The 22,928-nt window shown below is 54.9% G+C and overlaps 1 protein-coding gene across 2 annotated transcripts in view; it reads right to left on the bottom strand.

Moving 5' to 3' along the window:
• The window catches only part of ADAMTS14 (ADAM metallopeptidase with thrombospondin type 1 motif 14), a 93,532-nt gene that overhangs the window by 5,610 nt on the left and 64,994 nt on the right, over window positions 1–22,928 (bottom strand). For both annotated transcript variants that reach the window (XM_032609091.1, XM_032609092.1), the window contains exons 8-19: window positions 21,881–22,024; window positions 21,090–21,222; window positions 19,552–19,665; window positions 17,082–17,230; window positions 14,915–15,090; window positions 12,533–12,666; window positions 12,046–12,169; window positions 10,980–11,060; window positions 7,371–7,534; window positions 4,424–4,592; window positions 3,843–3,975; window positions 1,560–1,767 (exon numbers count right to left, since the gene is read on the bottom strand). In XM_032609091.1, the coding sequence (XP_032464982.1) occupies window positions 1,560–1,767; window positions 3,843–3,975; window positions 4,424–4,592; window positions 7,371–7,534; window positions 10,980–11,060; window positions 12,046–12,169; window positions 12,533–12,666; window positions 14,915–15,090; window positions 17,082–17,230; window positions 19,552–19,665; window positions 21,090–21,222; window positions 21,881–22,024 (1,729 nt within the window). The remainder of the gene's footprint in view (window positions 1–1,559; window positions 1,768–3,842; window positions 3,976–4,423; window positions 4,593–7,370; window positions 7,535–10,979; window positions 11,061–12,045; window positions 12,170–12,532; window positions 12,667–14,914; window positions 15,091–17,081; window positions 17,231–19,551; window positions 19,666–21,089; window positions 21,223–21,880; window positions 22,025–22,928) is intronic.

Raw genomic sequence — 22,928 nt, 5'->3', positions numbered from 1 at the left:
TAATCAAATATGCAGATCATAAAATTTACATTGTAACCATTTTTTAGTGTACAGTTCAGTGGTACTAAGTACATTCACATTACTGCACAACCATCGCCACCATCCATCTCTAGAACGGTTTCTTCTTCCCAAACTGAAATTCTGTGCCCATTAAACATTAACATCCCACTCCCCTCTCCCCTGGTCCCTGGCAACCACACTTCTACTTTCTCTCCCTATGAATTTGACTGCTCTAGGTGTCTCACATAAGTGGAATCATACTGTATTTATCATTTTGTGTCTGGCTTATTTCACTCTACATAATATCTTCAAGGTTCATATCAAACTCATTTTTAAGAGAAAACCCCAAACTTGAAAAAACTTCCCTGTGGCCCCTGGACTATTCCACAACCTTCTTACTGTTTGCCTTTTTCTTCCCTGGCCTCCCAGCAATGAACTTGCTACAGAGCTGCCAGAGTGATCTTTAAACCTGAAATCAGAGCTGGTGACATACACGTTAAAACCTTTCAAGTTTCCCGCTGCTCTTAGAATAACTCTAACTCCTCATAAAGCCCTGCAGGATTTGACCCCCTGCCCACTCTCCAAAGATGTCGTGTAACCCCTGCCCCTCTCATTAAGCTCTAGTCCCAATGCCCTTTAGGTTTCTGGAACATGGCAAGGTTGTTCGTGTCTCAGGGTCTTCATATGGCTCACACCTCAGGTCCCAGCTCGAATGTCACCTCCTCAGAGAGGCCCTCCCTGATATGTTACCCTGTTTACCTCTGCTCAGCTCCAACTGCAACCTGTCAATGCTTTTGTTATTGGTACTTGTCTCTTACGTCTCCCTCACTAGACAGTAAGCACCATGAGGACAAGAATCAGGTCTGTCTGGTTGGTAGTGGGTTCCAGGCATTCTTAGCACAGTGTGCCTGGAACGTACTTGGCACCTTAGTTTCCCGACCAGGGATTGAACCCGTGCGCCCTGCAGTGGAAGTGCCGAGTCTTAACCACTGGACATCCAGGGGAGTCCCAGTAAATATTTCTTAATACAAGAGTGTCTTGGGGCTTCCCTTGTGGCGCAGTGGTTGAGAGTCCGCCTGCCGATGCAGGGGACACGGGTTCGTGCCCCGGTCCGGGAAGATCCCACATGCCGCGGAGTGGCTGCGCCCGTGAGCCATGGCCGCTGAGCCTGCGCGTCCGGAGCCTGTTGCGCCACAACGGGAGAGGCCACAACAGTGAGAGGCCCGCGTACCGCAAAAAAAAAAAAAAAAAAGAGTGTCTTACAATTTGCTCATCTGTAACACAGGGATATTAGCCCAGGCCTCCTAACTCTGTGAAGGTCAAAGCTGATAGTGAATGGATATAAAGGCCAAGCCCAAAACCATGGCCCAGCATATCGTTGGACTTAGTTTTGAGAAAAATCAGATCAGATGTGGGGAGAGGGATTCAGCCAGAAACACTCGGCCTGCAGGGAGCGCCAGATCTCTCTGCAGCTCCTCCACCCAGACCGTCCTCTTCCTTGACTTTGCAAGGCAGGTGCCTGTCGGCCCAGCCCCTCCCACGCCCTGAGGACAGCTCACCTGGGACCAGGCTCCCGTCCGCCACTGGGCTGGACAGGGCACGCGGTGGCAGGGCCGGCGGGCCTCGGGCCGGTCCCCGGGGCAGGCCTTGGCCGGCATGGCCTTGTGGGTACCGTTGGAGAGGGGCAGCAGGCACTGCACTCCCCGAGTCTGCACCCCCAGCTTCCCACAACTCCGGCTGCAGGTGCCCCATTCCTCCGTCACCCACCTGGAGACAGACAGGGAGAAAGGTGGAGGAAAGGCGGGACTATGGGACACTTCCTCCCAGGGCCACTCCCACTCCCTGAACCACCAAAGGCAGGAGCCACAGAGATGGTTTGGGCTTCAGAATGCTTGGGGGCTAAGCCAACCACCCACGTGGCTCTGCAGCTGTCAGGCGTGTGGCCTTAGGGAGGTCACGTATTCTCTCCTCTGTTTCCTCATCTGAAAAATGGGTATAATGCATATTTAAATCCTGACACCCTGCAGGTCCTTGGACAAGCTATTAACCCCCCTAAGCCTCAGTTACCCCATCTTTACATCAGGATTCTTTCAACACTTCATAAATATTCGCGTGTCTATCATGCGCAGGCACTGTCCTAGGTGCTGACATTCAGCCGAGCACAAACGGATGAAAATCACAGCTTGCAGAGTAGAAGCCCCTACCATGGGGCTCTTGGGACAATTAAAGGACCTGTGTATGTGAAGCACATGGCAGAGTGCACGGCATGCAGTAGGCATGTCGTAAGTGCAGGCACTATGACTATCACCGTCAGCGCCTGCAGAGCTTTGGTGCTGATCAGCTAAGCCGCTAGTCTCCAAGCGTCTTTTAGCCACAGAGCAGCTTCCAGCAGCACCTTAAGCAGGCGCCCACTGGAAGAGTTAGACAAAAGCAAAACTGCTCTGGTGGGGTGGACGGAGGGGCAGCCCCCAACTCCCACTCCCCTCTGTTTCCTGAGGCATCATTTAGTAAACGATGGCTTTAGCCAACCCCTTCCCTTAACAAACAAAACAAAAAGCCCCGAAACTTCATTTGACATTTTACAGATAAGGAGACAAGCCAGGGTGGGGTGACCTGCTAGGGGTCATGGCAGAGTTAGCCCCGCATGCTCTGTGATCACAGATGTTTGCGGGCAAAGTGGCCTGAATAAAAAGTAATACATAAAAAAGAACCATGGGGCTTCCCTGGTGGCGCAGTGGTTGAGAGCCCGCCTGCCGATGCAGGGGACATGGGTTCGTGCCCCAGTCCGGGAAGATCCCACATGCCGCGGAGCGGCTAGGCCCACGAGCTATGGCCGCTGAGCCTGCGCGTCCGGAGCCTGTGCCCCGCAACGGGAGAGGCCCCAACAGTGAGAGGCCTGCAAACCCCAAAAAAAAAAAAAAAAAAAAAAAAAAGAACCATGGAGAGCCAGGGGGCTGGGGATCGTGGCCCGGGCCAGGCACAGGGAGGCCATGGCAGCCTCTAGCACCGGTCAGCAGCTCCCGCCCTGGCTCTGAGGTCCCTCTACCCTGTGGGAGCAGAGCTGCTGTGGATCAGCAAGGCCGAGTTGGGACCCCCCAACCCTGGGAGGACTCCTGGGAGGCAGGAGGATGGACTCAGCTCTTCATGGTTTCCTACTGGCCAGCCACCCTCGGCCCTACCTGGGGGCCACTAGAGAAGCCTGCTGGGGCTGAGGACGAGCTGGGCAACAGGCCCAGAGACCAGACATCGATCCTCCACAGATTATAGCTCTCTCCTCTCCCCAAAGCCACCTCCAAGTAACCCCAAGAACATGACCTTGGGCTCAAAAAGAGCCTGTGTCCTCAGGCCAGGGAATCCCAATCAGGGGCTAGACCACAGCTCGGGGCTGGAAGGCCAGACCGCATCCCTGGGCCCCAGATGACTGGGCAGGGAAGGACTGGTAGACAGCGTCCTGGCCTAGGTTCTGGAAACACTGAAATCCTCTTCACCTGCATGGACCCCCTGGATCACTGAGGGAAAGCTGTGTCCCCAGATCGGGCCTCAGCTTCCCCATCTGTAAAATAATCCTGGGAGGAGTAGAACAAAGGCAGCATCTTCCTCCTTCTGGGAGTGAAAGTTAATGCAGAAATCCCAGAGGGGATGGACGGGCAAGGAAGCCCGCGCGGGCCATGGGCAGAAGCTGGCGTGTGGGTGCTCTCTGCTCAAGAAGTCCCAGCTGCGGGGGCTACGTGCCTCCACCCTCCAGCGCTGGCGGAAGCAGGCTCACCTGCCCCTCGTCCTGACGTCAGGGCAGAGAGAGGGTCTGCGGTCAGCCTCCTGTCCCTCCCCCAGAAAGCACTCACGCAGGCTGGGCACACGGGTGCTGGTTGCAGCGCCGGCGGATGGGCTTGGGCCTCTTCCTGTGGTCGCACAGGTGCCGCTGGACCATGTGGTGGTCTCGTCGGCGCCGGCAGCCGTACTTGGTGAACTGGATCCCTGAAGGGAGGACAGCCTGCCGTGGGGGTCAGTCTCACCAGGCCCCCACTGTCCTGCCCAGAGCCTCAGGGACAGTGAGCTCCGGAGAGACTGCAGCCAATCCCCCCTCCCTCTGTGCCTTTGCATCTTCCCATCCCCAAGTCACTTTCTGAAGAAGCCTTCCTTGACCAGCCCATCTCAGGTGTCACTGGTATAGCACAGGTGGGGACGTGGGCTGCTGTCTCTGCGCGCAGCTGGTGAGCCCTTACAGGGCAGAGGTCCTGCCCCGGATACTGCTCTAGCACCCCCAGCCCAGCCCCAAGGCCCTGCCCAGGCACCCTGCCACACCCCAGAGACCTTCAAGGAGAAACTGAGGCACGAGCCGGGGACATGCCAAGTGGAGACGATGTCAGGCCCCCGACCCCTCCCACTCCTCCCACAAGGCGTCTGCGGTCAGGCAAGCGAGTACCTCCTCCGCAGGCCTTGGTGCAGGGTGCCCAGTTCTTGAGTGCCCACTCGTAGGTGTCCGTCTCCTCCAGGAGCACGTTGTTGCTCCCGATAAGGGGCAGCAGGTCCTCGTGGATGACGTACTTGTAGGCCAGGCTGCTGCGGGGGCCACCCTCAGCTGGGGGGAGCACCTGAAGGGAGACAGACGAGGTGGCAAAGGACTGGAGAGCAGGGAAGTAAGGCCAGCATAGGGAGACCGGGGAAGAGGGGTCAAAGGGGAGGATGTGGGGTCAGAAGCAGAACCAGTGAGAGCCAGGAGGGGGCAGCACTGAGCACGCACTGGCGAGGCCTTTCAGACCTGTAGCCACATGGCAAAACTGAGGCTAATACAACCAACTCATGCAGCTCAATATCAAGAAAACAAACAACCCAATCCAAAAATGGGCAGAAGACCTAAATAGACATTTCTCCAAAGAAGATATACAGACTGCCAACAAACACATGAAAGAATGCTCAACATCATTAATCATTAGAGAAACGCAAACCAAAACTACAATGAGGTATCATCTCACACCGGTCAGAATAGCCATCATCATATATACACTACCAAACGTAAAACAGATAGCTAGTGGAAAGCAGCCGCATAGCACAGGGAGATCAGCTGCTGCTTTGTGACCACCTAGAGGGGTGGGATAGGGAGGGTGGGAGGGAGGGAGACTCAAGAGGGAAGAGATATGGGAACATATGTATATGTATAACTGATTCACTTTGTTATAAAGCAGAAACTAACACAGCATTATAAAGCAATTATATTCCAATAAAGATGTTAAAAAATAAAAATAACAACAGCAAAATAATATAAACTCCAAAACAGAAAAAAAAATCTACAAACAATAAATGCTGGAGAGGGTGTGGAGAAAAGGGAACACTCTTGCACTCTTGGTGGGAATGTAAATTGATACAGCCACTATGGAGAACAGTAGGGAGGTTCCTTAAAAAACTACAAATAGAACTACCATACGACCCAGCAATCCCACTACTGGGCATATACCCTGAGAAAACCATAATTCAAAGAGAGTCATGTACCACAATGTTCACTGCAGCTCTATTTACAATAGCCAGGACATGGAAGCAACCTAAGTGTCCATCATCGGGTGAATGGATAAAGAAGATGTGGCACATATATACAATGGAATATTAGTCAGCCATAAAAAGAAATGAAATTGAGTTATTTGTAGTGAGGTGGATGGACCTAGAGACTGTCATACAGAGTGAAGTGTAAGTCAGAAAGAGAAAAACAAATACTGTATGCTAACACATATATATGGAATCTAAAAAAGAAAATGGTCAGAAGAACCTAGGGGCAAGATGGGAATAAAGACGCAGACCTACTAGAGAATGGACTTGAGGATATGGGGAGGAGGGAGGGTAAGCTGTGACAAAGTGAGAGAGTGGCATGGACATATATACACTACCAAACGTAAAACAGATAGCTAGTGGGAAGCAGCCACATAGCACAGGGAGATCAGCTGGTGCTTTGTGACCACCTAGAGGGGTGGGATAGGGAGGGTGGGAGGGAGGGAGACGCAAGAGGGAAGAGATGTGGGGACATATGTATATGTATAACTGATTCACTCTGTTATAAAGCAGAAACTGACACACCATTGTAAAGCAATTATACTCTAATAAAGATGTTTTTTAAAAAAAAAACAAACAACTCAAGCTAAGCAGCTACTGTGTGCCAGGCCTGAGAACAGCCTGTGTGCCCATCGGTGATTCTCCTTCCCACACACCTAAGTTCCAATGAAGGCAGGAACCATGTCTGCTGGTCTGTCCTGCTCACCAGAGCACCCACACTGCCTGACTCTAGAAGATGGTCTACAATAGAGACTCTCATCACATATAGGATTGCCAATATTTTCTCCCAGTCTGTTCAGGTTATCTTCTCACTTTCTTCAAAACGTCTTTTTTGATGTACAAAAGCTTTCGATTTCCATGAAGACCAATTTATATCTTTTTTTGTTGCTGTTGCTCATGCTTTTGGTATCATATCTAGCTCTTGTACTCGGGGCTTTGATCTATCTTGAGCTGATTTGGGTATATGGTGTGAGGCAGGGGTTCAACTTCATTCTTCCGCATGTGCATGTCCGGTTGTCCCAGCACCATTAGTTGAAGAGATTCTTCTTTTCCCACTGAATGGTCTTGGTACTCTCGTTGAAAATTAATCAGCCATGGGTGTATGGGTGGACAACAAATATAGGGTGAGTAGGAAGCACATGCTGGACTGAATTAATATGCTGACATCAATAGGCTTCAGAGCCTGCCCTCTAGGACCTCCCTGACTAATGAGGGTAGCACCAGGAACAAAGCCTGTAGAAGGTCTCCCTGCCACCAGCCGGTGCCAATAGAGCCCCTCCCGGTCTGGTCTCCTGAGTTAACGATCCCTGCTCCGTAAGCCCTGGCTTATGGTCTAGGAAGAGGGGGTGTGGGCAGAGGTGGGCCTCAGCTGGGACAGTGGCCCCATCCCCCTCTCAGGAGGCTGGCAGTGCCTGACAGCACTCCTGGGCCACAGGCCACTGGACTCCTGGACTCACTTGCTGGCAAAGCCATAATGCAACTGGATACTGGATGATGGCAGAACGATGGGGGGACCAACCCAGGTCCCTCCAGCTCCTCCTGGGCCCTATTTCTGACCCCGTGTTAAGGAGAACAGACTCCCTGTGTGGGGCATCTCTGATCAGACAGTGAGACAACCATTTCTTTGTTCCTCCTCACTTGCCATCCTCCCAGCCTCGAAGCTCAGAGGGCATCTTGGCCTTGCCCAGGCTCCTGAAGACACCAGAACAGGATTTCCACCAGGCCTGCACTGGCTCAGCAGCAGAGACGGTGAGCTAGGGGATTGGGCTGGGGCAGCAAGCGGGGGGGTGGGGTGGGGCGGGTAGGGGCCACCATGCAGGGTGGGGACTCACCAGGACGGCAATGGCTTCCGGCAGGGGCCCACCGGTCTTGAGGCTCTCCTTGGCGTCCTCCACCGCGTACTCCCACTCCAGGCCCATTGCAGTGAAGGTCCGGCTCGTGGCTTCCTTGCCCTTGGGGTTGAGGATGAAGCTGCCTGTGACCTGGTTCTTCACCGCTGGCCATGGGGAGAGGGTCACACAGATTTCTATTCCCCTCCACAGGAGCACCAGCCACACCTCAGGGGTTTCAAGGCCGTCCCAGTGGGCCCCTAGGGGCTCCCTGCCCACCTGTCACTCCTTCCCATCTGAGCCTTTCTCCAGTCCGATGGATCATCCCACTGCCCCCACATAGCACCCCTGCCTCTGGACCCTGGTGCACACCATTCCTCTCACCTTGTCTCCCCTTCTTCCTGCCCGACTAATCTCCACCCACATTTAAGGCTCAGCACAATTCTCCCCTCCTCCATGAAGCCTTCTTTGATTGTCCAGTCCTCGGGGATTTGCCCTCCCTACAACTTCGACAGCAGAGCGTAGAGGCTAAGAGTACAGGCTCTGGAGCCGGATTGATCTGGGAAAGTTACTTAGCCGCCCTGTGTTGCCTCAGTTTTACCATCTATAAAATGGGAATGGTAATTCTACCTAGCTCATAGGGCTGCTGCCCCATGAGGATAATCGCAGTATCCCTTGCCCACCTACCCTGCCATGGGGCTCTTGGGACAATCAACGGAGTTCATATATATAAAGAACTAGGCAGAGTGCATGGCATGCAGTTGGCACTTAATAATGGTAGGCACTATTACGGTCATCAAATCAGCATCTGACTTTTAGCACTGTTGCAATTACAGATATCCTGTCTCTCCCATAGCCTGTCAGTGTACCTCCTCCATCTCAGCGTCCTTAGCCCAGCACAGGGCCTGGCACAGAGCCGGAGTATAAAAAATATCTGTTCATTTTTCCCCCTTAAAGTCCCAGTCAGCGAGTAACTCACAACTTGTAACTGAAAGGCGCTGGGTGACCGGCGGGCGGAAGGTGTGTAGCTGCAGACGCCCCAGCAAAGGCCCCCGAGTTACAGCCTCATTCACCCTGGAGGCATCAGGGGTCAGAGAATGGCTGCACAGTGGGACCCGAGCCCCCAGCCAGGTGGGGATGGCAAAGGCTCTGGAGCCCCGGGGTGTCCCCACCTGGTGTAATTATAAGAGCTAAGGATCCAGGGCATGAACCACGTGCTGTTTACTCTGCTCCCGCCTCAGTGGGATCCTCACACGCATCCTGAGGTCGGTGCTGTTATTAATCCAGATGGGGAATCAGAGGCCCGGAGAGGGGCAAGGGTGTGTCCTGGACACACAGAGGCTGGTAGCCCAGCTCTCCGGAGGGCCAGCCTCCCTGCTGAGTGGGAAGAGAGACGCCCCCTCCTTTCCCACGACCTGATCTCTGCCAGCCCCCAGAATCACCAGACCCTCCAGGCTAGAGCTGAGCATCTCCTCAGGCCCTTGTCTGCCTCCGCAGCTCACGACCACTGCTGTCCCTGGTCCCTGGATGTACACCCCGCCTTCCTGGGGGTGGTGGGCTGGAATCTCCACCACCTCCTACCAGCTCTGAGCCCAGGTCCTACCACTGACCCACTCGGTACCTCCAGCAACTCTTTTAACTTCTCGGAGCCTCAATTTCCTCAACTGCAAAACGGGATAACAAGAGGGTTATCGTGAGGCTCCGACGAGATAACGCATGAAAAGCGCCAGCGCAAAGCCCCACACACGGTGGGTATTAACAGCACGGCTTGTCTTCCCTCCACTCCTTTCAGAGTCCATGACCCCAAATTCCAGGAGCGCCTCACACATTTGGACCAGGGCCTCAGCCTTCACTGCCAAGGCTGCCACCTGTCCCGGGCTTCTCCAGAGAGTACATACCCTGTTAGCACGCATGTGCACACACACGGGCACACACACGCTCACTCCCACATACACATTCTGCACATTTACACCAGGGCCGCTGCGGATCTCACACACGTATAATCACACAACCTGTGCTGACGACAGGTCTCAGTCCTGCTTCCCTCTCCCCCAGGCTCCTGGAGAGCTCTAACCCGCACCCCATAAACACACAGCAAGTGTGCCCGCCCAGAGCCTGCCACAGGTGCTAGGAGCCTCTGCCCCGACCTCCAGGAAAGCCCACCTGCTGCCTACAAGCCCATCTAGCTCCTTGGAAGGGCTGGACATCTGAGCAGGGTTGGGGGGCCGTGGGTGGAAGGGGCTGGCCAGGGGCCCAAGGGACTGCTGACATTATGGAATCATCTGTAGGGGTGCAGTAGGAGGAGTGTCTGTAAGCAACCATCCTCTTCCAGGGGTAAATGACCTTCTCTCCTTGTCCCTGTGCAGGCGTAATTCTCCACAGCCAGACAGGCAAGTGGGCAGGGAGGCGGCCAAGCCAAAGCCCTCCCGTCTCACACCCCCTGTGCAGAGGTGCAGTTGGCAGGGGCACGGGGTAGAAGATGGGAGACCCAGGCCCAGACTGGCTCACCCCGCAAGTGAATGAGGGCACACAGAGGGCCCACAAGCCACTTTGCGCATCAGTTTCCCCTTGTGCCTTATGCCTGCTTGGACTACACTCAGGTGCCCTCCAGAGCAGGTTAGGAATTTTTACAGCTGTGCTAATGCAGATGTATTCTCCAGGGAGTGCAAGTTCTCCAGGAGACTTTAAAAATGTTTTGTATTATTTTAACAATAACCTAAAAATATGAAAAGTCAGCACTTTTGTAATATACAAGCTTGCCCAGAGATGTTAAGTTTTGGGTTCATGTTTATGACGAGCTGGTGACAAGCAGGGTGACTTGGTGGGCACAGTGGGTAAGAGCGGCCTCTGTGACATGCTGAGGCCCAGTGACATCACAGCCCACGTGCCCTCAGTAAGGAGCCTGAGCAGAGACGAGTGTGGGGGAACCCAGCCACAGCCCAACGTGCGGGCAGCGGCCTTTTGCCCACCTGCTTGCCAGAAGCCTCCGCCAAACCATGCTTATGTGTTTCAAATTGAGATATAATTCACATACCAAACCATTCTGCCTTTCAAAGTATGCAATTCAGTGACTGTGCAATCATCACCACTGTCTAATTCCAGAACATTCTCATCACCCCCCAAAGAAATCTGCCCATGGGGGCTGTGGGCTGGGGGGGGGAATCTTCACTGGATCTCCTTTCATACCTTCTGATATTTGAACCATGCAGCAGGTTCCCATTTCAACATGAATAAAAATCAATCAATCAATAAAAAAGGGTTCTCTCAGGCTTCCCTGGTGGCGCAGAGGTTGAGAGTCCGCCTGCCGATGCAGGGGACACGGGTTCGTGCCCCGGTCCGGGAAGATCCCACATGCCGCGGAGCGGATAGGCCCGTGAGCCATGGCCGCTAGGCCTGTGCGTCCGGAGCCTGTGCTCCGCAAAGGGAGAGGCCCCATCAGTGAGAGGCCCGCATACCGCAAAAAAAAAAAAAAAAAAAGGGTTCTCTCCCATTACTCAAACTCATGAAATGCCCTCTGCATTAGAATCCTCTCCTCTGCCCTCCCAGCTCCCCCCACACCCGAGGGCAGGTCCCAGGGCCTGGCTGCCCATCTCCTGGCACCCTGGCACTCACCAATGTGGTGGGGGACCTTCTCCAGCTCCTCAATCTGGATGTGCCTGGCACCTGCTGGGATCTGCACCAGCTTGAGAGCTCCTGCCACAGAGGAAGATGCAGAAAAACCATGAGCATCCTGAGCGGGTAGCCCCACTGCCAGCATCCCCCATCACCCCCTCTCCTCACAGATACCCAGGAACCTCAGTTTCTTTGTCTGTAAAATAGGAATGGGCCCTTCTCCATAAGGTGCTGAGAGGATCACAGTTCATATAGCTTAAGATGCTCTATAAATACTACTGGGCTCTGTGTGTGTGTTAGTTCCTATTATTTGCCACTTTCTTGACCCTCCTTTTCTCTCCTGACTTTCCCTCCCCTCTTTCTTCTCACACTTTAAGCCACTGTAGGAATCTTGATGAAATAGGCCATGAAGATCCAGCATGGGGGGCCCCCGTGATCCTCCCAGTCTGAGGCCTGAAAACTAACCTTTCTCAGAGCAATCAACTTTCCCCCAACAAGGAGAGGCATGGCAAAGGTGAAACACTCCCCAAGGGGAAATGAATCTAGTTCATACTAAAGTGTAAAGGACTAATATCTGGCCCTTTTCAACAGCAAGTGTGGCCAGATTGGACGTGGGGAGGGAAGTCAAGGAACTCTAAGGCACCAGGAGTTCAAAGCAGGAAGCACTTCAGTTAAAAAAAAAAAAAAAAAAAAAAGTGAGAGAGAAGAGCAAAAAGGAAATTACCAGTCCAGCCTGGGCCTCATCTACAGATCTGTCTGGACCCTCATTCCCACTAACAGCCCCAGGCCAAAGAGATGGCTGAGTTCCTAGGACAACACAGTGCCAAGCAGGAAATGCTTCTGAGCTCCTGAGCCCAAGTGCAGGCGCAGCATGCCTGGAAAATGAGGAACCACAGCCGGGGGCAGCTGTGGTCTGAGACAGGCTCCAGGGCGCCCCCCCAGCACCAGAACTGTGGCCCGGCTCAAGGAGGGAGGGCCCACCTAAGGGATGGTTCGGGCTCTAGGGACGCTAGCTGGGCCAGAACCCCAGCCCCTCCTGGTCGTCCCCCAGCCCTAACCTGCTCACCTGCCTGCTTGGAGGCCTTGCCCAGAGTCCCCTTCACAGTCCTGCAGTGGGAGTTGTCGCCGCCACAGACCCCACACTTGTCATCTGCCTTCATGGACCCCACCTCCTTGTCACAGCCGACGGGCTGAAGCCAGAGACGGGGTCAGCGGGAAGAGGCTTCCATGCCCCACCAACACCCCCAGGTTGGCAGCCCCTGGCCCCCTCCTCAGTCCCCAGGCCCTGACAGGAGAGGACCCTGGACCGAGAGGCATTCTTGGAGTCACCGTGTGACATGGGCAAGGTCTTAAACCTGGCCACGCCTCTCCCACCGAATGGGGTTGGGCAGTAACCCTTTTCCAGCATCCCAAGGTCATGTTGAGGACCAAGGGGTGTCATGGGTGAGGAAGGGGAGGCAATGCCTGTCTTCCCAGGGAGCAGAAGGAGGCAGTGCAGCCCTCCAGTCTCCCGGGGCAGGCAGAGGGTGGGTAGCCAGGAGGGGGGCACCTACCACGCACTCGCCGCGGGCACAGACGCTGTACGGGTCCCGGTAGCTGCAGCGAGTCCCGTCGTGGACCACCTGGTTCATGAAGACCACGTCCCCTGTGTCCTCTGACTGGCAGATCAGCTCACACTTCTGGGCGTCTGTGGGGAAAGGGACCACACTGAGCCAGCTGGGCTCAGAGAAGGTGGGTTGGCCTAGATCGACATTAACACGTGGCCTGAACAGGAAGCTCCAGGGGCCAGCTCTGGGCAACGGGGGGAGGGGAGAACTAGGTGTGGAGCTGGGCTTAAAATCCTTGCTGTGTCACTTATGAGCCATGTGACCTTGGGCAAATTATCTGACCTCTCTGAGCCTCAGTTCCTTATTTATTACGCCTGATTAGTAAAATGCCACATCATGTTGTTAAGAAACATCAAGTGATAAAACAATAATAATAATAATAAGCCGACACTTAATGAAAGCTTACTATGTGCCAGGCTTCTAAAACCTTTATACATTCTTACCGTACAACTTTAAATGCTTTTCGTGAATTAACTTAAGCCTCTCAATACCCCCAAGGAAGTAGCATTACAGAGGAGGAAACCAAGGACCAGAGAGGTTAAGGAATTTGCTCAAGGCCATACAGCCACCCAGTAAGAGGCAGAGCCAGGATTCTAACCCAGGCAGTCTGGCTTGAGTCCTGCTCTGACCTCCACATACACATCACCAGTCACACGTACGATGGTGAATCTTACCATGCTTGCGAACATTAGAAGGCTGCATGAAAGTAACGCAGAACAGTGGTCTGTGCTTGGGTTTACAAAATGGAGCGGCAGTGAGGGAAGGAGGGAGATCCTTTCTAGTTCTAACAATCAAATCAAGGCTATTAACGTCCTACAAGGGTAGGGTCCGGAGAACATATAAACACTTGCTGTGTTTCTTAGAAAAAGGGAGGTTGGGGCTTAGCTAACTTCCTGGAATTTGTCTAAAAGTCCCGAGAAAACCCAAAGTCCAGCTGCCCCATTGGCCTTGCAGCCCTTCTCCACCCCTGTTGCAGCAGCTTGTGTGGGTCTGCGTGGATGTGCAAGGCTTCCAAAGCAAAATTTGTAGGGAACCATCTGGCTCCAGGGTCCTCATCCCTGGGCTCCCGGGATACCTGGTGACGTCTTGCCCCAGCACTCGGGACTCAAGTCCGGAGCCACAACATCCAATACTACTTTGGATTTCATGCAGAGGGGGAGTCACATTCCTGGCGGGACCTGAGCCAGGGGCTAAGTGGTGGGGGGCTGCAACCTTCCCAAAGACAGGCAGGACCCTGACCAGTGCACCCCAGGCAGGTGGGTTTCTGGGCAGCCCTGGAAGCCAGCCGACAGGGGCACGGGAGTGGTGAGCTCCCCAGGCTAGGAGGAGTCTAAGCAGGGAGAAGACACTCCCTACAAGCATGTTCTGGAGGGGTCTGTGCACTGGCGGGCAACACACAGGCCTCCAAGGTCCCTTCCAACTTGAAGGCTGTCATTCTAAACGTGAGCTGAAGATGGAGCGCGTTGCAATTGATACTCTGGAACCAGGGCTACGAAGAGGTGGCCCTGGGCTCAGGAAAGGCCATTCTGATCGGCGCCTCTGATGCCGAGGGCTACGTGGTAGGGGGTAAGCATCAGGCTATGGAAGGACCGTGAAGAGGCCGGCAGGGGAAAGTAGACTAAGAGGACTGTTAAAGGCCCTTCCGGCCTGAAGGCATGAATCCAGCCCTTCACTGGGTTCTCTCTGCCGCTGCGAGAGCCATCACTAGAAATGCTCCAAAACAGATAGGCACTGGCTTGGCCCCAGAATTCAGACCCTCCGCTTGAGTCCTGAGACCTGTGTCCAGGGTAGCCTGTAGGGGGCAGTAGGAGGATCCCACAGACTCCCATCGGCCTGACTTTCAAATCATTTTCATTAACTACTGACACAGCAGCACCATCACTAAAACCTAAAACCATGGTATGTAATAGGACAAAGCTTCTCAGGAGCAAAGCAAGGGGCACCTGCACCTGTACCAGGCCTTCTGCACAGGTAAGGACATGTCCGAAAGGCACCAACCCCGACAGCCAGCACTGCTGCCAGCCGGTACCTCTGGGCCAAATAACCCTTGCTCAAGACATTGTCCTTGCATCTGACAGAAAACGGTCAGCAGAAGCATACAAATCAAGGATGGTTGTGATGACGATTGTGGCTCCCCCAACGCACACAGCGCAAAGGCCTGCACAAAGGCGCATGGCAAACTTGCTGACTGCAATATCCCTTTTGGTGCCACCGCTGTCCCTCCACCTTCACTGGTGGGCCAGGCCTGGGAAGCCCTGCCTGGGAAGACACGGACTCAGCAGATGCCCAAGGCCACGGGGTGGGCGTGGGGAGCAGGACTCCACTCACCGTCGTCCGGCTCGTAGGGGATCCAGCTGTGCTTGGCATTCTGGTGGACGTAATAGGAGTTGCGCTTGGCGCACTGCTGGGCCCGGAAGTCCTCGTAGGGCCCCGGACACTCCTCACCGTTGCAGACCTGGTACTGGAACGTGGGCCCCGAGCACAGGCGGCCTCCATAGGCTGGGCTGGGGCGAGCGCAGAGAGACCGGGCTGGCTGGAAAGGCTCGGGGTGGGGGCAGGCTTCCCACATGGTGACCTGGGGTAGCCCAGCCTTTTAGAGTAGCATAAAAAGGGGCTCCACTAACTTACAAACTAGAGAGGAACCCCCACTGTGAGGACTTCTGAGCTCAGAGCCTTGTGGTCCCTTCAGGCATATGCCACCTATTTTGTGTGTGTGTGTGTGTGTGTGTGTGTGTGTGTGTGTGTGTGTGTGTGTGTGTGAGATGGGGGAGAGGAGAGAATGAGCAAAAGAAAGGGGGCAAAGGATGGGGGGAGGGGGAGGGAGAGGGAGGAAGACAGGAGGGAATGACTAACCCCCTCCAGCTGGGCTAGAAGAGAAATCAATCTGATTCATCTTTGTATATTCTTTCAGCCGTTACACAGCTCCTGACACATGGTAGGCCCTCAATAAATGACTCAGCTGCTCCTACTTGCATCCACTTCCATTTAATATCATAATAAACCACGGAGTGGTAAAAGAGACTTGGATTTGGAGTAAGAAGACCTGGCTAAATCTAACCCCAAGTCTTGCTGTCTTAACTTCTGCTTTAAAGGAGGGACCACGACACTTCTTATTTTACCTACCTCCTGGTGTGCCTGTGAGGAATACATTTTAAAAAGGTATTTAAATCTGTACTCTCTTCCCCATTAAATTAAAAGGATCCGGTAAGATTATGGATACAAAGTAGCCAAGTGAACAAGGTGACTGGAACTCTGCTCAGAGATGCTGGGAGGATTACATGGGTTTATGCATGGAAGTGCTTAGCACCCCACCTGGCACAGAGAAAGTGCTCCGTGCACTGGGGTAATTATAACAGCAGCTGTCCTTTATTAATCTGTGCTGGGCATGGGCATGGGCATGGTGCTGAGATTGCATAGATTATACTTCATTTAAGCCTCATAAAATAAAAAGCTATTATCGTAGACGAGTTCAATAAATGGGGATAACTATCTCTCATGACTGGGAGGTGGTCTATCCAGAGTGGGCATCACCGTGCCTTTCTTTAACCTGGCTTTCCTACCCCCCAACAGGTTGAAGGCTGTTCATTTTGTCTCATATTTGTAAAGGGTCAGTACACAGGAATAGGCTGCTCCAGGGGGCACGGAGCGTCCCATCCCTGGAGGTACACAGCAGAGTATGAAGGACCACTCCTGAGGATGCTGGAGGGAGGGTGACCACCCCCGAGCCTCTGTGATCCCAGGACCCTGCCATTCTGAGGTCCCCATCGCGTCACTCAGCACTGTGAGGGGTGGGACCGGCCCTGCCCCACAGAGGTTCAGAATCACTGAACGTGGAGACAGCTGACCCACACGGCCGGCCCCAGCCAGCCCCCATCTCTCATGAAGCTGTTCTAAGCAGGCTGCTTCAGCTTGGGAGACGGAGGCCATCAAAAGCTGGTGCTCAGAGGTTCCAAAACCATGGGAGGGGGTTCCCATAGAGGGGATAAATGGGAGAAAGAGATTATTCCCCCAGAATGCTGACATATGGGCAGGGGGTAGTGAGGGGGGGGACTTGATGTTAGAAAGAGATAAGTTAAGAAAAATTGAAGGAAGTTTTGCTTCAGGTAGCAGGAAACAGACTTGGGGAATTATCCTCCCAAGACATGGCTAGTGAACATTTAGACCAGTGTTTTCTCACAAGTTTAGCTGAGGATGAGGGTCACAGGAGGGCTTGTTAAACTGGCCAAGCCTTGGGCCCACCCAGATTCTTCGCAGACGATAATCTGAGAATCACTGGTTCGGACCCAGTTCTCAGATGTCAGTCAGACACAAAGAGAGACGTCAGACCCAGGGTGGAAGTGGTTTGGCGCCCCCAACAATTCTGGGCCGTCATCCACTGGAATACGTACACAGCCACCTGCAGGGGACCCTTCTTTCTTGTGCCCTGCCCCCCCAGCGACTCCCTCTCCAACCCCCTCGGGCCCCTGCCCTGCCCACCTCAGCCAAGTGCACTCACGGGGGATTGTCACAGCTCCGGCTACGGGATCGAACCCCGCCCCCACAGGACCGTGAACATGACCCGAACTTAGTCCAGGAGCTCCAGCCTCCATCCTGGCCATAAGTCTGCTCCGGCGACTTCCAGATGCAGTGACCTTTGAAGCACCACTGGGATGGAGCAGAGGGTGCGAGGTCACCCTAGGGCCACCGCTGCCTAGCCTGCCATAGAAAGTGCCCAACCGGGCACACGGCACAGCTGGCAGGCACCACGGGTGAGCCCAGAAAAAGGAACGTTAAGAGCACAAGCCTCAGGGTCACACAGAATCCCAGCCCTACCATGCGCTGAGGGACCTTCAACAAAGGGCTCCCCTTTCTGATCCTATTCCTCGACTGTACCATGGGGATAACAGCACCTGCCCACAGGGCTGCTGTGAGCATTCAGTGAGATAACACCTGGCACACACAGCCCTCCAAAAACGGCAGATGGTATTATTCACGGTGACAATAGCTGTGCAATTATTTGGTTTACCACCCCCAGAGAAACAAAGGGCTGATAAGGGAGAGAAGACACAATCTTCCCACACAATCTAGAGTTGGTCTTGGCTCCATACCTTGATATCAGCATCCAGGGGCCCCAGGCAGGTATGTTCATGGGAGGGAAGCCAGCCACCCGGGAGGTCCATCCATGCAGTGGAGGGAGCATATGCCTCAAGTCCAAAAGGCCTGGGTTTGAATCCCAGCTCGGCCACTACTAGCTATGTGTGTTTTGGCATAGCTTCACCTTGCTGAGCCTCAGTGTACTTGCCTGTTAAATGGGACTGTTCTAAGAACTGAAGGCAGCAACACTTACAAAGCCCTCAGCACAAGGCCAGGCACAAAGGAGGGCTCAACCAAAGTCAACCCCCTTCCCTTTTCCTGTAGGGCCATAGGTAAGAAATACAGCAAAGCTCTCTGGGTCTTTTTCAAGAGATAACTCAGTAGTTCTCAGCCTTGGAGTCACTTGGGGAACATTTAAGAACTCTGGATGCCTCAGCTTCACCCCAGACTGAGTCAGACTCTCTAGAGGTAGGGATTTTTAAAAGAAGTGGTAATTTTTAAAAGAAGCACTATACAGTTGACCATTGAACAACTCAGGGGTTAGGGGTGCCTGCCCTCTGCAGTTGAAAATCTACATATAACTTATAGTCGGTCCTCCATATCCATGGTCTGCATCCACACATTCAACCAACCACCGATTGGTAGTATTGTGGTATTTACTGTTGAAAAAAACAAATCCGCATATAAGCAGACCCATGCAGTCCTAACCTGTGTTATTCAAGGGTCAACTGAAATTTACAGACCATAAACTTCACTCATTTCAAGTGTACAATTCAATGACTTTTCATAAACTTACAGCATTTGGCAACCATCACCACAATACAATTTTGGAACATTTCCACCATCGTAAGAGATATCTTGTGCCCGTTTGCAGTCACTCCCTGTTCTGGGATGTGGGGGATTTTAAAGCTCCCCAGATGGTTCTAATACGCAGACAAAACCGAGAGCCACTGATTAACTCTTATGTGAAATTGTGATAGGAGAGGGTCTGGAAACTCGAACACACCTGGAGCAGGTAGACCCGAGGCTCCAGGATAATAACCCTCCAGGTTTGGAGCCCACAGGGCCTGTACAAGGCCATGGGAAGCCCCACACATCTGTGAGGGGACAGACCATTTATAGATGAGAATGGGAAGAACAGATAAGGGCAGAGGGTGAAGGGCAGAGGGTGAAGGGCAGAGGACAGGCTGCTGGGGGCAGCACCGTGCTTCTTCCCAGCCCTCTCATTTGCTTTGACATGACTCACTTCACAACAACCTGAGGAGCGGGAAGGATGCTTGGTCAGGGCTCAGCAGGGGTCAAAGAATGGACCAAGGTCACCACACGGAAATGGGGGCGGGGGAGCAGGGCCAGCGATAGAGCAGAGGCGGGTTTCAGACCTCAGCTCAGGGCTCTCAGATCCGGGGTCCTCCTGACACTCACACATGCAAGAGGGTGCAAACACACCCCAGGAAGTACATGAAAGGGCAGGTTTGGGGGAGAGGGGTAAGAGACAGCATGGTGGGCGCGGGGAGCAGGCAGAACACCTGGAATCTTCCCTTCACCCCTTCTCAGCCAGTCACGCTCTGCCTGACCTCCACAAGTTCCCTAACCTGCCTGGGCTGCATTCTCCTCAAGTGGCAGTAAGCATTCCTGCCGACGGGCTGGGAGACAAGGCCAAACTCTGCTGCTGTAGAAGCCAAGGACTGTTGTGCCAGAGAGGAGAGGGCGTGTGTGTGAGTTCTCGCGAGGACTCCCTGCCCATCTGCCCGCACATGAGGCTGGCTCCTGTCCTCAGCCCTCCCCCAGCCCCCCGCCACGCATTCGTATCCACACTCGGCAGCAAGGTGGGCCTCCCGTGGGGCCTGCACCCCAGGAAGGCGCTCCTGCTGCAGCCCCCGGTCCGCAGGTACCTTGCCTGGCGCACACTCCGTCCCGTCCAGCGGGGGCCCCTTCTTGGTCTTGCAGAAGTAAGGGTTGTCAGGGTGGCTGCACCACAGCTGCTTGCAGGCCTCGAAGGTCCTGAACTGCACGGCAAGTTCAGGGTCACTGGGCCGGACTAGCTCCCCAGCTCTGACGAGTTGTCCGGGGGCAAAGGACAGTGACAGAGCGAGGGGAGGGTGTGGTGGGCATTGGGGCCAGAACACTGCGAGGGGGACAGGAGGGGCCCGTCTAGCCAGAGCCCCGCGCGCACACAAGCTCGACCCCACCACAAGAGCCACTGGCCTCAGCGACCCCTCCTCTCTCCAACAGGGCACCGAAGAGAAGGCACCAGCCACAGCCCACACGCCACTGGTCTCCCTCCCCAGGCCTCCCTCCCTGCCTTTGCAGAGGCCACTCTGTAACTGAGCAGGGACCAGGGTTTGAGGCTCTGGGGAGGCTGGGTCCACTGATACCCCCTGAGCTCTGTGCATGTGGAGGGCTTTGAGAGGGCTGCCAGTCTAGCCCAGGCCCTGCAGCACCCAGACAAGGTCAGGACTCCCACCTCCCTCTAATCTCACCCAGCCACACCAGAGGTTGGCACCCTTCTGTTTCAGACTGTCCAGGAAAGCCCCAATTTCCTTTTCTCTCCTATCATCCCCTGCTGGCCAGACTAGCGTCCTACAAACACAGCATCTGGGCACTGAAATCGCATATCCCAGCTGTTTCTCCACTCCCAAAGCAGAGACCAGGTGTTCCAGTGTGGCCTGGGCAGTGAGCAAGGTGGCCACACACAGGGCCTTCTGGTCCTGCAGAGCTGAGGAGGGGGCTGCATTCCTGGATGGGGGCGGTTTGAGGTACTCGAGGCATCAAGGCCTGACCCCTCAGAGAGCCCCCTGCCCTGGGATGTCCGCGTCTCTGAGGCTCCACCTGGGCCCTGGTTAGCAGCTGTTCAATTCTCTCCTAGGTGGCTCTAGCTGATCACCAGGCTGCAGGCTCTCCCCTGCCCTGTCCTGCAGAGTAGGGACAGGGCTCTGCTCCCTTGTGTCTATCTCCTCAAGTATGGGATGGGGATGGGGGTGGGGGAGGGGTGGGGAAGCATGCAATGGACCGCCTGGAGAGAGGTTATATGGGGCACACGAGAACTTTAACAGTGTGGGAAGTCTGCCCAAAACATCCTCCGGTGCCCAAAGAGCAGAGGGTGGCAAGTATTTCTCCACCAGGCCAGAGCCCAGCACCTGATCTGACACATGGGCCACCTGACAGATAAACTCCCCCGGTGACCAGCCCAACCAGGATCCCAGCGGGGGCCCACCCTCTCTGTTCTACTCTGTCCATCTTTCCAGGCATTCTCCAGCCACCACACATGCTGGCCCCCCACCCCTCTGTGGGACTGCGTGGGGCGGGGATATGGCAGAAAGTGGCGGGGCCTGGGCCCTGGTCACCCTGCCTGGGCTAAGGTGCTCTGACCAGCCTGCATCCCAGGAGGACCTGACCTGGCATCCAGCTGGCAGAGGCCGTGGGAACTCACCGCTGAGCAGGTGTGGTACCCAGTGCCGAAGTCAAAGCGGCATTGCTCGTCCATTGAGTAGTCAATGCCGGGCAGCTCCGGGGGTCGGGGCCAGGCGGGTGCAAAGGGATCATCAAGGAGGCAGTCATAGGAGCTGCCGGCAGAGGCAGGGAGGTGAGCAGGGTGGGGACAGGAATTCCCAAGCTCTCCCTTCCCAGGGGAGGGGGTGTTAACCAAGCAAGGAAGGCCTGCAGGAATCTGCCCCCCGCTGCCCTGTGCCAGGAGCTGTGTTGTCCAGGGAGGACGGGCTGTCCTGCCCTCCCCTCGCTTCCACCCACGACCATGTCTGGGAGCTCCAGGGCAAGGGGACCTAGGACTGCGGTTAGGCACTCAGCTTGTGGCTTTCTTACGGGGCCTGTTTTGCCCGCATTACAGAGACACATCATGGCCCAGATTAAGGGTTGGCTCGTGGACAATTTGAGGGCTCACTGCACTGAGAGAAGAAGACAAGTCAGCCTGCCGTGCAGGACGTACATTGGGCGCCGGCCGGCTGCTGCGTGAGGTTAGAGACAGTATCTCTGCCGGCACCCGTCCCGCCCAAATCCACTCTGCGCCCATTCTCGGCCTTGAGCTCCTGAGTCCAATGCTTGTCCTGGGCCTCCACGTCCCCAGAGCCCCAGGAGCTGACCAGCAAACCCAGAATTGAGCATGTGTCAGGAGTAGGATGGTGTTAGGAGGGGAGATGACTTGGGGGAGATGGAGTGGCAGGCTGCTTGCTCCCCATCCGGGCCCAGAGGGTAGAGGTGACCTACGGGAGGTAGCGGCTGAGTTCCAGCTTGCTGCAGTGGGACCAGTGGAAGCGGTGGAAGGCAGCCTGCACCAGGGGTGCCATGACGCTGCCCAGGCTGGTCTCATCTGCGCAGCCGTTCCCCTGACCATCGTGCTCCATGCCGAGCCTAGAGGGTGGGGGAGGACAGAGGGGAGCCCTCAGTCATGCCCAGGGAGCCCACCCCTGGGGAGATGAGCAGGCGGGCCTGAGACCCTGCTCTGACCAGGCTTCAGACTGTGACTTTTGGCCTCAGTTTCCCCACCATGCAGTGGAGAGGGCCACCCCTCTGGATGGAAGCTGAGACCCCACCTGGCCCCCCAATGGGGCTGGACTCATTCTGCCCTCCTGACCCCTCCTCAAACCCTACCCACGTCCTCACAGTTTCCAAGGTCAACTCCAGCCCCACTCTGGCCCCAGGACACCTTTCCTGGCCGCCCTCCCTGTGGGCTGCCCTCCCACAGCAGGGAACGCCTGCACCACCGTTAACAACTCACACGCCATGCACTGTCTTCCCTCCAGACCCAAGGTCTCACGTGCAAGGACCAGTTTCATTCTGTTCAGTTCGACCTCCCTTACTGCGCCCTCCCTGGGTGCCAGCCTCCTTAGCTTCTCCTAGACCCCGCGGTACCCAGCACAGAGCTTTGTGTGTGGTACCTACCTGCCGTGATGATAGTTTAAATGTAAAGGTTTGCTCTTCCTAGTTAGTATTTAACACCAAAGCCCAAAGGTTCTAAATTCTTAAACACTCCCAGGCGTCTGCATTTGGCCTTGACCACTAGACAGACACATGGGCCTCTAAGCTTGACCTTGTCTCTCCATAGGGAGGCGCTCTGTGAGTGAAGAGTGGACACGGCCTGCCCCCCCACATACAGGAAGACAAACTCCTGGCTCCAGGATATGTGGAAGCATTGGCTGCCAGGGCAGGAAGGGACCTCAGAGGTTTCCCTGGTGTCAGCCTCCATGTTGCAGATGAGGAAACGGAGGCCCCAGAGAGGAGGTGCTACCCACCCAGTGAGGGGCAGGGCTGGGAT

Source organism: Phocoena sinus, chromosome 16, assembly GCF_008692025.1.
Source record: "Phocoena sinus isolate mPhoSin1 chromosome 16, mPhoSin1.pri, whole genome shotgun sequence".
NCBI classification, from domain to species: Eukaryota; Metazoa; Chordata; class Mammalia; order Artiodactyla; family Phocoenidae; genus Phocoena; species Phocoena sinus.
Note: the sequence above shows the minus strand (reverse complement) of the source record. Positions and strands in the feature narration are given on the sequence as shown.